This window comes from Podarcis cretensis (assembly GCF_951804945.1).
Source record: "Podarcis cretensis genome assembly, chromosome: 6".
In the NCBI taxonomy this organism is placed as follows: Eukaryota; Metazoa; Chordata; class Lepidosauria; order Squamata; family Lacertidae; genus Podarcis; species Podarcis cretensis.
Genome location: NC_137175.1, coordinates 96,209,649 through 96,224,481, shown reverse-complemented (window position 1 = coordinate 96,224,481; position 14,833 = coordinate 96,209,649). Strand labels below are relative to the sequence as shown.

General features: G+C 46.4%; 1 protein-coding gene across 13 annotated transcripts in view; it reads left to right on the top strand.

Annotated features, from left to right (window-relative positions):
* RASAL2 (RAS protein activator like 2) overlaps positions 1–14,833 on the top strand; it is a 239,765-nt gene that overhangs the window by 221,699 nt on the left and 3,233 nt on the right. For 9 of the 13 annotated variants that reach the window (XM_079981081.1, XM_079981077.1, XM_079981073.1 and 6 more), the window contains 5 exons: positions 2,304–2,497; positions 4,249–5,086; positions 9,492–9,626; positions 10,812–11,014; positions 11,571–11,658. In XM_079981081.1, the coding sequence (XP_079837207.1) occupies positions 2,304–2,497; positions 4,249–5,086; positions 9,492–9,626; positions 10,812–11,014; positions 11,571–11,658 (1,458 nt within the window). Of the gene's footprint in view, positions 1–2,303; positions 2,498–4,248; positions 5,087–9,491; positions 9,627–10,811; positions 11,015–11,570; positions 11,659–12,295; positions 12,354–13,946; positions 14,656–14,833 lie in introns of those variants that run through there. The other 4 variants (XM_079981082.1, XM_079981078.1, XR_013840015.1 and 1 more) reach the window with 3 other exon arrangements.

The following is a 14,833-nucleotide window of genomic DNA, read 5'->3' as shown; positions in this document are numbered from 1 at the left end:
TGCACAAGTATTTTGTACTCCTGTACATTACGTCTGCATCTTGTGTTTTTGTCCAATTGTGGAGTTCCCTGCCTCTTTTCCTTTCTCCATTCTTCCACACATCCATATTTTGCATTCATGAAACCCACATATTTCTGGACAAATTTTCCTTAGGTAGGTTATTCCTCCCAGGCCACTGGAATGACTTCATGTCTTAACATAATATTAAGGGGTATGAGGACCCTTAAAAGCAAAGCATTTGTCTCAGTTGTTAATGAAAAAGGAGGCAAATACAAATTATCCAAAGCCTAACATTAGAGACAGGTGTGCTCTTCCTTTCCAGTACAGTGATACTATGGACTAATGGGATGGTAAAGGTAAAGGTAAAGGTACCCCTGCCCGTACGGGCCAGTCTTGACAGACTCTGGGGTTGTGCGCCCATCTCACTTAAGAGGCCGAGGGCCAGCGCTGTCCGGAGACACTCTCCGGGTCACGTGGCCAGCGTGACAAAGCTGCATCTGGTGAGCCAGAGCCACACACGGAAACGCCGTTTACCTTCCCGCTGGTAAGCGGTCCCTATTTATCTACTTGCACCCGGAGGTGCTTTCGAACTGCTAGGTTGGCAGGCGCTGGGACCGAGCAGCGGGAGCGCACCCCGCCGCAGGGATTCGAACCGCCGACCTTTCGATCGGCAAGCCCTAGGCGCTGAGGCTTTAACCCACAGCGCCACCTGCGTCCCTATAATGGGATGGTAGTCCAGCTTAAATGGCTTTTTGCTTTATTTCTTCACCATAAGTAGTGATGATCAGGCAAGAGGATAAGGCCATAAAGTTGGGGACCACTTGGGATTCAATAAAGGAAGTGTTTAATTATATTTCTTTCAGTCTAGTTGTTGGTTTTTAAATTTAAAGATAAGCACAATGGCCGTTCACAACAGCTGCCATTTGCAATAATGCAATTATCTTATGTTAATTAACTGCTGTAGTAGAAGAGGTAACCACAGCATGCTCCCAGGGCCAGCTAATTGGAAAGAGGCATGCTCAGAGCAGGAACTCACACAGAGGCACAGCAGCAACCTCCTCTGTGAGTTGGAGCTTGAGATTCATCAGAACCTTGACTGGCTTCTCATGACACACTGGCAGTTGTCTCCTGGCACAGTGGTGTGCCCTAGATTGCCGTTTCGGAATTACTGTTCTATATGGATTTCAGATGGGACTTCCTGGACTCTGCTGTGGACAGAAATGAATTTATATCCAAACCAGAGTCCACTCAGAGGCCTCTAAGCTCTGGCACAAAGATGCAGCTTGCTCTTAGGCTATAGATATTATTGCACACTGATGAGTTACTTGTCATCATTGGAAGTATAGTTCCTGTGTGCAGAGAGGTTCTGAATCCATTGCACAACACAGCAGCTTCCCAGCAGGTTTTACCTTGCCCAGGATCAGGCCATCCACACCTTCCAGTTGCCTCCACCATGATAGCCAGGTAGCAAAAATGCCCTACCTGTTATAGACAGGACAGAACCCACATGGAGCCCTCACCCTCACGCTTGTACACAACATCCCATTTTTTTAACAATAAATGGTATAGAGCTCATGGAGCGTGCATAAAATTAACCTGGTCTATTCCAGTTAAACTAAACATCAGAACAGGTGAATTCTACCTATTAATGATTACAAACAGCAAATTCATAAAGAGGTTAAAGGCAAAGACTAATTAAATGGATATCTTTAAACACGAATACTGTACTTCCGCACATATTCTTTTAGTGCTCTTGCAAACCTCCTGAATGCAAATCTCCCTGTATGTCAGCATGCATTTCCCTGACCACAGGACACTTTTGGGGGTGGGGGGGCTGGAAACTTCTTTGCAGTTGAATTATTCTCTAGTTTTCTAAATCCCGTTTCAGTTGATAGCAATTGCAGTTGTCCCCCCCAGTCCCGTTTCTACTACCCTTCCCTTTGAATGCAGTTTGCTTTGCATGACAGTTTTGTGTTGGAATGGCAATTAGTTTTGTTCTGTTGAGCATGACCTTTTTATTTTGGGGGGTCAGTTTTTAATTTCTATTTCCTTTTCTTTCCTCAATGTCTGCCGCACCCTGTTTCGTCTCCTCCATCCGTCTGGTCGCCGTGGTTCCGCTGCTCCATAACAATGCATTGTGGTCCTGCCCACACCCACACACAAATGCCACCTTCTTTCCTTCCAACTTCCACTCTTCCACCCATGTTCATCATTGTTTTATTTTTTTTATTAAAAAAAAAACCACATTCAAAACAAAACAAATACTCAAATGGCGGGTGCCACGGTGCTTATTGTCGAATCAGGGTGAAAATTCCTTCCTACAGGCAACGGTAGAAAAATTGGGACCTTTGCCACGCATCCTCGCAGATATTGCGAAGGCCACAACAAACCCCACGCCGATCCAGCAACAATTGAGACGCCTGGCAGATCACAACTCAAGCCCCAACGTCAGCCTCTCCTCAGGGCTGCAAAAAATCTTTGAGGACCCTATTGACAGGTACGCAGCACCGAGCTATCCCTGGGGTTATATGGCTGTCAGGAAGGAATATGGCATTGCCCAGGGAAATAGGGGGGAGGTCTTGGCTGTGCTTATACCTGGAATGAGGGAGCCTGTAGACCTCCAATTGTTGAACTCCAGTTCCCATTTTCCCTAGCCAGCATGGCTCACAGATAGGGATGATGGAAGCCATAATGCAGAAACATCTGGAAAGCCATAGGTTCCCCATCCCTGGCTTAAAGTGATCATTGCATAGACTGAGAAGCCTTATGCTAAACCCCTGGTCCATGTAGCCTGTTGTGTTCTACTGTGACCAGCAGCACATCTCCAAATCAAACATTCCCAGCCCTGCTATCTGATATCCTTTCTAAGTGAAGGCGGCAGCAATGGATGCTGGAAGGACGCACTCTACCACTGAGCTGCAGCTTGTGACCAAACTGTTTGACCCAGAGTAGACCTTGGTCAAGCTGGTATCTCAAGGACTGGGTTTCCCATATTATATTAACACTTAGCACGCATATACTGCTGAACAGTGCTCACCGTTATTATCTCAGCGGTGCTGACTACAGCCCTGTAAGGTAAGCCAGTCTGATCATCCCCACCCAGATGTGAAAGTCACCGTGCTACATTAGCTCTCGTTCTATAATAGTTCCTGTGCCATAGCAATGAGTAAACGGTGCGTTTCCACATTTTCTCAAACTCGTTTTAATGCATAGTTGTAAATAGCCAATTGCCTGTGGCAGATAAGACCTGTCTTCCAGCAAACAAGCAGGCAAGTTGTGCCAGAGAGTTCTGTTTATCATGCTTTTTAGGCCTCAAATGAGTCAGATATGTATGGATAGGCATGATTTATTTGCAAGGGTTTGTTTATTATTCCTTAACAAACTTTACCCTTTTCTCTATGTCACCAGTAAGGTTAGAAAGCTTTTCTCCCACCATCACTGTTTAATACATGATTGTGGGCAATGGTATTCTGAGTAGGCAGGAACGAAGCGCAAAAGAGTGGAGTCTAACAATGTGGGTGCCCAAGGTTTCCATTCTGGTGGCAAGTCACCCTAGGAATGTCAAGGATATTTCCTGGGCTTAGCTCGCAGTATGAGGGTAGAGCTTTAGCTCTGGAATCCGAAATTGGATTCATTATCAAGTTATGAGATAAATACAGTCAAAACAATCTCTTTGTAGCTGAAAGGAGAGGGTATTTGGGAAAGTGAAACCTCATGTAAACGTTCTATCAGTTTCACTTAAAACTTAAGCTGTTAGCTAGCAAACAGGAGCTCAGTGTGTTTTAGGGCCAGCTCAGGTCTTTAGGTTTAGGGGATCAAAACAAGTCTCAGGCTTGTGAATTCCCTTTCCCTCCCTGCCTACTATACAGGAAAGGAGGGCAGTGGAGGCTTCCAGTTCCACAGTTTGAGCCTGATTTGTATAAGCTAACTTTAGTTAGAACAAGCCACAAGTAATGCAAAACTGTTCTTTATTCAAAACTGAAATCGAGGGCGTTCCATGTTCTCTTCCCATGTACAAAGGAGCAGGAGAGTGGGGAGCATATGAGCCCAGAGGCTTGCAGCAACTCATTTATGATAACCTAAACAATGGCTTAGGTGGTTTTCTGAGCCTGGCCTAGGCGATACTGTTCCAGTGAATGTGTGGGTTTTGTTTCGTTTGTTGTTGTTTTTAAGAAAAGAGCTGCATTTTTGTGGGGCACAGCTTCTGTTCTCACCAGACATTGGTACTGTTTCTGTTCAACTTCACAGTGAGGTCAAATTGAAGTCGCCACCCCAGGAAAATGAAGGGTACTTCAAAAGCAAGTTGTTGCTGATTCAACAGTCATCGTCACGAAGTGTGACTTACTCCGACAAGAGTGACGAGACTAACATGCCCAATGTCCGAAGCATATCGCTGATGGATCTCCAAGATCCCAATGTTGTGCAGTGTGATTCCGGGTCCGTGATGCACGATGCTCCTGTACGTTTATCCGGCAGCCAGCTTTCTGTCATCCAGGTGGCGAACATCAAGCAGCTCCACAGCACACCGCAGAGCACCCCTCAGGTCAGGAGGCCTCTGCACACACCACTCAGCCAGCCGGGCCCTCTGCAGGCCCTTTCCTTCCAGAACCCTGTTTACCATATGAACAACCCCGCCCAGGCCATGCCAAAGGTGTCCATGGACTCCAGCTTGGAGAATCTGAGTGTCACCAGTTCCCGGAGCCAGAATAGCGAAGACCTTAAACTCAGCGGGCCGAGCAACAGCAGCATGGAGGACTTCACCAAACGCAGCACACAGAGCGAGGACTTTCCCCGGCGGGGCACAGCACTGGACAAGCACGTGCCCATGGTGTTACCTCGCCAGAACAGCACTGGGCAGGCCCAGATCCGCAAAGTGGACCAAGCGGGACTGGGTGCCAGAGCCAAGGCGCCCCAGTCCCTTCCGCACAGCGCTTCTCTGCGAAGCACCGGGAGCGTGTCTGTAACATCTGCCACAATGGCAGCGGAGCCTCTTCAGAACGGCAACCGGTCCCGGCAACAATCCTCGTCCTCCCGGGAGAGCCCAGTTCCCAAAGTGCGGGCCATCCAGAGGCAGCAAACGCAGCAGGTAGGACCATAATCTGTGCTGGTACCTCTGAATTTGAGGCTAGTTCATGTGTGTGTGTGTGTTGTGCATGATAGAAGGAACAGGGATCAGTTTGCATAAGTGGGCAGCCTACAACTCGGGGACCATGAAAGGCTCAGGAGCAGTAGTTTGTGGCACACCTGGAGAGGAACAGGCTGGCCTGCAGTCCTAGGGAGGACATAGGCTGGCCTGCTTCTTCAGTGCCAAGCTGCTAGACTGCAAGAAAGTGACTCCAAGGTATGTGGGTGGGGACGCCTCTGTGCCGTGGTCCTCATAAGATGGGCACTGCCTCGTTTTTGGTCCTGGCTTGTGGAATGATTAACAAAAAGGTCGGCTCCCAGTGATAGAGAGCAGGGGATGCGATTTGCAGTGCATAGAAGTAAACAACTTAAAACACTACTAACACTTTAAATAAAAATGGGCACACAGTTATTTAAAGTGCATGTGTGAAATATCTATAAAGAGAAGGAAATGCAAGCCACTGAGAGAAAATCTTTTCCTAAACAAACAAACCCCTCAGAAATTGGGTTTGTGGGGCGTGATAATTGCTCTGATACAAGGTTGTTGTAAGGATTACTGATGAAAATATATTTTGAATGTTCCAGTGCAATATATAAATGTAAAGTACTGACTGATATCTTTTGTCAAGGTCAGATTTTCTAGGCATTCTTGTTTATACAATTAAAAAAATCCAAGCATTGCTTGTGCAGCCGTTTTGACTTACGTCTGACTCTTAGTTAGTCATTAGGATACAGTTGGTTGATTTTGGCCAAGAAAGTGCAGGTGAGTGGTGTGTAGAGCCACAAAATAAGAATTTCCCATTTGAAAATCCAGCAATCGCTTGCCCAATTCATGGATCTTAAAGGGATCGTCATGAATGTGTGTTTTTGTTCACACACCAATGCAGTTCTTGCTGGGAAAAGCCCTACCTTGCCATAACACCCTCCAGAGGTGCGTTTGTCTCCTTGGGGGGTAAGTTACTGGAAATAGCTGGAAAATAAACAAGCACTTACTTGAAGACAGAAGAGGGAGGAGGAAAATATGCTTGTTGGGTTTTTCAGGAGCAATGTCTTACTGTCAGTGATGCTTCTATCATGCATATGATGTCATGCTGTCATAGGATGGCTTACATATGGAAAGCACATAAGCCCAGAGCATTTAAAACAAACTTTTCCTAGTCTTACTCCTTCTACTGCTCCCCAGGCGCATGTATGTTTCAGGATTTGCTTTTGACTTCCTGGGCTCTGTAGACACCATGTGTTTTGAGTACATGACCCCCACCCCCCACCCCCAGCAAAAGAAATCCTGAAAACTGTAGTTTGTGAAGGGTGCTGGGAATTGTAGCTCTGTGAGGGGTAAACTACAGTTCCCAGGATTCTTGGGGAGAGAGCCATGTCCTTTAAATGTATGGTGTGTACACAGTCTAAGTGAGTGATGCTTGCTTAGAAAATGGTGTTGAGAGTGGTCCTGAGACCCCTTTCCCTTTCGTGACATCACTTTCGCTACAGCCTGTAGCATTAGCCTGACCTTGCAAATGCCTGCTCACATTTCCACTTCTTGTTTCTCCCTTTTCCACTTTAAGTCTTGTAGATTTTAATCCATTTGTAGTTTGTTCAGTGCCTGCAGAAGTAATGAGTATCTCTAGGCGGAAGGGGAGATCGTTTAATGCCAGCAGATATTGGTAGTTTATGCCATGGAATTCTCCCCCAAATGTGGCCAGTCTCTTTGTGGGCAAGTTTGATTGTCTGATTCCCCTTTTCTTATTAATGGTTGTTTGTTCCCAACAAGAGAAGGGAGCCCTTTGTTGGACTTGAAGAGTCCCCTGTGTGTTCTCTTGAGTGAGTAGGTGGGGAACAAATGCAAACAAGCAGCAGAGCAAAATGCCTTCATTAGGACAAAGCAAGAGTCCTAGCAGAGTAGTGAGCCTTTGAGTTTCACAAAACGCTTTCGGGCTGGACGTTAAGCAAAAAAAAGGGGGCAGGGAGAAAATAACATCGCTGGCAAGGGTGGAAGCCCTGTCTGCACTATGCAAAAGCCTGGAGATGAGGTTGAGGAAGCTCTTTGCAGATTAACTTAATTGTTTTGATGTAACCAATGCAAGCAGATCACAGGTCAGCACTGAATCATGAAAGCATACTAGAACAAAGACGCAATGGCTGCTGTTTCTTTTAAAATACAAAAGCCAGCAATTATTCAAATCTACCTCTTGCACTAATTGGAACTCATGGGTCCCTTGAAAGGCAGAGAGCAGAAGTAGAGAGAAGCATTATAACCCTTATAGTAGCAAAGAAAGCGATTAATTTTATGTGAGGAATGGGGGTTTTAGTAAACTTTCTCCCCCCCACCCACCCACACGTTTCATCATTTAACATGAGGACTGGCTTGCATGCAGCCTATGCACTTTAAATGAGTTTATATAAAACATACATATGAAAAATAGATGTTTTATAATGCTATAGTTACTCTTATTAGGATGGGTTCTCATGATGAAGTAAGTGAATTGGGCAACTTCATGGAATTAGGTTTCTGCTGATGGAGTGGACCTGTTTCATCTGTTTGCTGCTGCTTCTTGGTCCCTTTGCAATGTTGTATTCTGAAACTTGAAAGTTAACGTGGAGACAGGCATGCTATTTTAAGAATAATCTCAGCGGTTTCTTTCACATAACTGTTTTTATTACAAATGAAACAATATCAGAAAATCAAATAGTATTTAATACTTGATCAGCCCTTCATTGTAGTGTAGCTCCTCCCTCTGCCTTCATAAAAGTGTCTTAAAGTAGATTGCCCGGCCATGTTAAATCAGCACACGTACATTTATTTTAAACGTTCAGGTTTCAGATTATTTTTTGAAAGGTGTAAACAATTTTCAAAACCATGCACAACTGACTGCTTCAGAGATTGCAGAATGCATGGAGGGAGGTTGGTGTCACACTCGCTAGCCAACTGACATCCTCTACCGCCAGCTTTTCCTTTCTGCAAACAGCCACATTGGGGGGAAATTCTGAACTGGTTTTCCAGAGCTCATCTAAGAAAGGGGGAAAGTAGATTCATACCAAAGGTGGGAAGAGTGCCACAGCTGTTGTCTTAATCATAAATGGGATGGCTGCGGTTGCATAACTAATGCAGTCTAATCTGTTCCCTTCTGCACTCTCATCTTCCTTGGAAGAATGGCCAATGATCTTCCATGATAAAAAAATTCCTGTTACAGATAGGTAGCCGTGTTGGTCTGCCATAGTCAAAACAAAAAAAATTCCTTCCAGTAGCACCTTAAAGACCAACTAAGTTAGTTCTTGGTATGAGCTTTTCGTGTGCAGTGTATCTGAAGAAGTGTGCATGCACACGAAAGCTCATACCAAGAACTAACTTAAAAAAATTCCTGGCAGCTTTTCTACACAAGGCATATTAACTGCAGCAGTCATTCTTTTTCCTGGGCAGCAAGGGAACTCATGCTGCACAGCCTCTCTTCCTTGTACAATGCTCCCTGCGGGACAGTGGAGCACAGTCTCAAACAGTAGCGCCTGCTTGGTGTATAGGGTTGCAGTTAAAGCAGTCAGCTGTGGTGTTAAGAAAGAGCTTTTTGCCATCTGCATCTTGTCTTTCACAGAAAAATGACTGTCTTTTCTTGATTGCTTTGTATTGTGCTCCTGTTCCATGCTTTCCTGAAGCAGAGTGTGATATGTCTTGTCAGCAGCTGAGAGACCCCAAAGCGTCCTCTGAGCAGGGTGCTTCACTGTGATGGAATATGTGGATCCTATTTATACCACAGTCTGTCTTCCGGCAATCAGGCAGTCCAAAACTCTTCTCTTCTAGTAAGCTAGAATTGCTATAAATTGTGATTTGCCTGGATTGAAGGAGAGGCCAGGAGACTGTCACTGCAAACCAGCTTTAAGTGAAGTAAAGTCCAATGAAAACTAGAGACCTTGAGCAAGATGCCCCAAGCCTGGCCAGGTCCAGCCTGAACAGATGTTGAAACGTAGGGTTGAACTCCTCCACATTGTGATACATTAAAATGGAAGCAGCACTACAAAACCCACCCCACAGTGTTGCATTTCAGATTATAGCAAAAACATTATTAACTGATAATGTTGCATGCATCTGTCCATGGAATTAATAAAAATACTTTCCTTTACTCCCTTCACATGGGAGGAGAAACAGAATGGGCTCTGTGATTCCTTCATGGACATTAGAATGGGCTCCATGTGATTCCTTCATGGACATTAGTGGAGTGGGGCACAAGCACACTCTGGAGAACAGGCTCTCTCGTGCCACTGCCAAAGTGTGTGTCTTGGCTCCAGGTGTCGTTGAGTGTAACCTGTGGCTAGGATAGCTCTCCTTCTGGCAAACAGCGAGATAGGGAGTCTCTCACACTCCCATGCTCTGCTTGCAGATTCATTCACCTGTAGACTCTGCCACAATGTCGCCTGTGGAAAGGACTGCTGCTTGGGTCCTCAACAATGGGCAGTATGAAGAAGAGGAGGAAGATGCCGATCAAAACCAAGATGAAGCAAAGCACGCAGAAAAGGTAGTGGCTGCGTGCCAGCTCTGGGTCCCAAACGGGTCTGCAAGAAGAGGGAAACACCTGAAATTCCCAAGTGAGGTGTCATCAAGGTGCTGACGACACCCAGCTCTGTATTTCAGTTATTAAACAACTGGATACTGTTGTTGTTATATAGTATCAGTGTCTGGAAGCTGAAGTCAGGCAGATGTGGGGTAGCCAATAGAGGCTGAATCCAGACAGGTGAACAGGGTCTCTTCAAGTCTTGGGCAGAGCAAGGGCATTATTGGGGGAATTGCCCTGGGGACTTAAGGGCTCCTTCCTCTGTTTTTCAGTTACTGGTGGGGGTTTTTTTTTACAGTGTGCACTGAAACCATCCCTTAATTCCCATCCATACATACGCAAATTGGACATGAACATGTTCTCTCAGACCTTCAAATACCTAGCAATGCCACTATTTACAGAATTATAATTTCCCTCAGCTGGACAGCTTCAGAATCTGGCAGTTGTTTTTGATCCAGCCCTGCTTTCTTGCTAACAAGTTATTGGTTTCACATGCTTTTCAGGCTCATCCCTTCTTGAGCACAGAGAGCCTGGCAATGAAAATCCATGCTTTTGGAACCTCCGGGCTTGACTACTGTATCATGCTCTGCATAGGGCTGCCCTTGAAGTCAACTTGGAAGTTTCAGCTAGTGCAGTATATTGCTATACATCTCCTTATGATATGAGGCATTGCAGATGCATCCAGCTGGTTTTGTTGCACCTGCACTGGCTGTCAAGATGTTTCCAGTGCAGTCCAGTTCAGGGCACTGTGGTTTGCCTGTATGCAAACAGCCTGGGTCCTATTTTATCTCAAAGAGCATCTCCTTATGTCATCTCCCGCATCATCTTCTCAGGCCCTGCTTCAAGTACCAACACCCATGCAGAGTGAGAAATGTCACAGGAGCTCTGGGAAGAAATTCCCCCTGGTGTCCAACATTTGCCCTCTGTCAGCCCTGCAAAATATATCTCTTCCGTTTGGCCTTTGACTCAGCTCTATAGCTGGTCTCTTCTGGCGTTTATTTGGGGGTTGCTGTGGGTTTTGTTTTTGGTCTTTTTTGCAGATTTCTGGCTGTTTTTACTTTACTTTAATTGAACACCACCTTGAATACTGGAAAGGGAGCTAATAAATGCTTTAACTAAACAATGTCGATCCTTGCCCCCAACCTGCAGTATGAACAGGAGATAACCAAACTCAAAGATCGCCTGAAGGTGTCGAGCCAGCGCTTGGAGGAGTACGAGCAGCGGCTCCTGGTGCAGGAGCAGCAAATGCAAAAGTTGCTGATGGAATATAAGGCCAGGTTGGAAGACAGTGAGGAGAGGTTGCGAAGGCAGCAGGAGGAGAAGGATAGTCAAATGAAGAGCATTATTAGCAGGTAAGGTGAAACGGTCTTGTCATGAGTGGAAGAGGCTGGAAAGTTTGAAGGAAGGAGCAAAAAGACTTCTCTGAATTGCAATCTGAGCTTTCCATCTTCACATGTGGGCAGCTCCCTTGTGAAATGTAACAGCAGCTTGCAGAAGAGGAAATTACCTTTATTTGGCACATAGGAACCAGAGACATAAGGGAGATGAATCACTCAGCTAAGGATCGTGCAAAGAACCTGCAGCAGATTGGGGGGGGGGTGAGCCAGGAAGTCAGTTCTCCATTATCTACTGTGTTCTTTAGCTAGAGCCCACTGCATAAAGCAGACAGGGGGACCTGAGTTCAAATGCCAGCTCATCTTCTCACATGTGTGAGGGTGTTGCCTTTGAGTTCAGACCTTCCTCTTTCCTTCAAATAGCTCATCGAAAGACTTGAAGCTTGTTGGCTGAGGAACACAATGTGTTGGGTTTTTTGTCTTTTAAGTCAGTTGCTGGGTTGAGAGTTGTTTTTCTGTGATGCCCCAAAGGCACAGCCAGATCCCTTTCTTATATCATTTGCCTCTACCGTAGGTTGATGGCTGTTGAGGAGGAATTGAAGAAAGACCATGCCGAGATGCAGGCGGTTATTGACACTAAGCAGAAAATAATTGATGCACAGGTAAGTCTCGAAGTATCCTTGCTTACAGACATTGCTCCCACTATTCCACTTCCTGTGACCAGTGACTGATGCACTGAAGCAACTTCTGGAAAATGCCTATGGCAGCATCTCCGTGGGGCAGGCAAGGACTATTCCCTTGTACAGAACAGGCTTGCTGTTGCTTTAGGCTCCCTGGATTATGTAGGGTCAAAGCATGTACCCCCCTGACACTCAAAGCATCATTAGGTCACAGCCAAGGGCCGAGCGACTGCTCTTGAGTGCTGTTGGAGATGCAGACAAAGCTTTGGCTTGTGACCTTGGGTGACTGCAGCTTGGAATGGTACCTGTTGAGAAACATCCTCCTTTGGCACCTGCCTTGGTTGGCGTTGGGAGAAATGGAGCTGCATGTGAGCGCATGTATTTTCGCCCGTCTTGCTTTTCCTGGAGTGAGTTTGGGAGTTTTTCCTGGGCTTCTGTTGGCTCTCTGCTCAGCAAAGAGAAAAGAGGATTAAGCCACACAGGAAAAGAAATCACTTTGATCTCTTCTTGTGTGCTGTGCTTGTGTGGAATCCCCCTTGCCCTCGGAGCACAAAGTTATTTCCCCATATAGTATTTATCATTGCTGGATAATCTTTGTCTTTGTGTCTTTCATCATCAGCCATAGACCTCTGCTTTACCCAGCATGAAAAGGTCATAGTGCGCAGAAGCATTCAAGGTAGATGTTGGTGGCCTGGAGAAGGGTGTGGTTTAGAGAGAGTCCAAAGGCCACATTTGGCCCCCCAGGACTAAGGTTCCCCACCCCTTCTGTCACGGAGCCAGCTGGGACAGCTCTGGAGTTGGAGGAGGAAGAGGAGAGAGAGGGGCCAGTAGAAGAGGCAGAGAGCAAGGGGAGGTGGAGGCACAGCTTCCTGAGGTTAGAGGGCCCCAGCACCACTCCACCAGCTCCGGCACAGAGGGAGAGGGGGAACCAGTTCTATCCACCCAGGACAGGAGAGGGTTAAAGCGTAGAGAACAGCGCCGACGTCTGGGATTGCCTGGGATCTGTTACAGACGATTCGGACGCTGTACTTTGTAAATAGTTTACAAATAAAAGTTTACAAATACAAACTCTGGTCAAGCCGAGGGATTTATTGCGAAGGGCTAACCAGCCCCCTTTACACCTGCCCTCGAGTATGCAGCTTGCCTATTGGCTACTTTTCCCAGCTGTTCCATGATGATTTCTCAGTTCAGATCTAAGCAGAAATGCCTTGCTATAACTTATGCTTTTGAACAAGTTACAGTGGTACCTCTAGATACGAACGGGATCTGTTTCGGAGCCCCGTTCACATGTAGAAGTAAACGTAAGTAGCGACGGCACATCTGTGCACGCACGCGTCGCTTTTCGCCGCTTCTGCACACGCGCGTGACGTCATTTTGAGCGTCTGCGCATGCGCAAGCAGCGAAACCCGGAAGTAATGCGCTCCATTACTTCCGGGTTGCCGAGGAGCACAACTCGAATGCGCTCAACTCAAAGCGTATTCAACCCGAGGTATGACTGTATTGCCTGATCTCCTGTCATGAGTGTAAATCTTCTGCAGGAAACTTTTCCAGAAACAAGGGGGTTTTTTTGTTTTTGCTCTTGGGCCACAATCTGTACAGGCAGAAGGGCTAGTACTTTCTAAGTACTTCGTTGCAAGACTGAGTTAATTACACAGCAGCTCGATCAGAGCCGCTTGTCTAACTTGAGGAATCAAACAGAGTGTTTTGGGCTGAATGAGGTCTGTTTCTATGTGGAGGGCACCACTCCCAAATGATTTGTGACAGAAACATGCTATTGGTTAAAGCTCTGGACGCAACTCCCCAGTACTTAATCATTTCATGGGTTATTCTCCAGAAGATGGCTAAGGGGTATAGGAATGCATCAGAGCTGCCTCAGTTTCCCACACCAACCAAGAACCTGGCTGAAGCCACCATGACTGTATGAGAGGCCATTGTGAGAGTGGTAGGAAGCAAAAGCCCTGAACTAGGTCGCTGCTGGTTTGCTGAAGTGCATGTGGCCATTGGTTTACCCTCCCTCCCATGTGCTCTGAAGCAAGGAGCCCTCATCCTCGTAGCATCAGCTTTTAGGATGATTTGCCCCAAATTTCACCCCCCCCGGCAGTTCTTGTTTCTTTAGTCAATCTCTTTTTGCTGGACGGAGAAGGGGGACCCTGGATGTCACTTCTTTACCCACCCCCACCCCCCGCACCTCCATGAACTCACAGAGCTTCACTGTGCACTGAGCTTCCATTTGTGATTGCAAGTGACATCACTGCTGTGTTAAATTACAGGTCTTAAATGGGGATGAGATAATTCAAGCAGGCAAGTACACCCAATCAGTTCTCTAGCTGAGCACCCCCCTGCCCTGGCCTGGCACACTCACCTCCCCCTACACATTCCAGCTCCTGCCACTCCCTGCGCCTCATCCAGAGACAGTTTGGAATAAGCTTGGCTTGCCCCATGCTTGCTTTTGGACGGACGGAGGGGGTGTCGTCAGCGCCCCCTCCCCTTCAACTCCCAAGCTCACGCCTTTGTTTTTGAATTTGAATCGCCACAGAAGGGACAAATGCACCCATGTTCATATGCCAGCGGAAGCAGGGTCAACCTTAAATAAGAGATCTTGCTGGATTATTTCAGCAGCAGTGAGAGCTTTTCATCTGCAACTTTGCAGTCATTCTTTCTGAGTCAAGTATGGTGTATGTAGGGAGCTCCTCTTAATATAATTTAAAACTGATTCAGAAAAATGAACTAGATTAATTATAAGGATGGTCATGAGGCAACTGGAAGTTGTTTTCCCCAGATTGATTCCCCTTTGCACACACGTTTAGGGCTTTTTGAGCCAGACACTAAAATGTGGCTTAAGATAATCAGAAACCCCCCCCCCCCAAATCCAGTTGGTGGAACCCGGATTCTGAAATTCTAGCATCTCTAGTGTTGGGCATTCTCATTTGGTGTCAGAGTCTTTGGCTTGGCACCTTTCAAAGTACAGTGGTACCTTGGGTTAAGTACTTAATTCATTCCGGTGGTCCGTTCTTAACCTGAAACTGTTCTTAACCTGAAGCACCACTTTAGCTAATAGAGCTGCTGCCGCGCCACCGGAGCACAATTTCTGTTCTCATCCTGAAGCAAAGTTCTTAACCCGAGGTAATATTTCTGGGTTAGCGGAGTCTGTAACCTG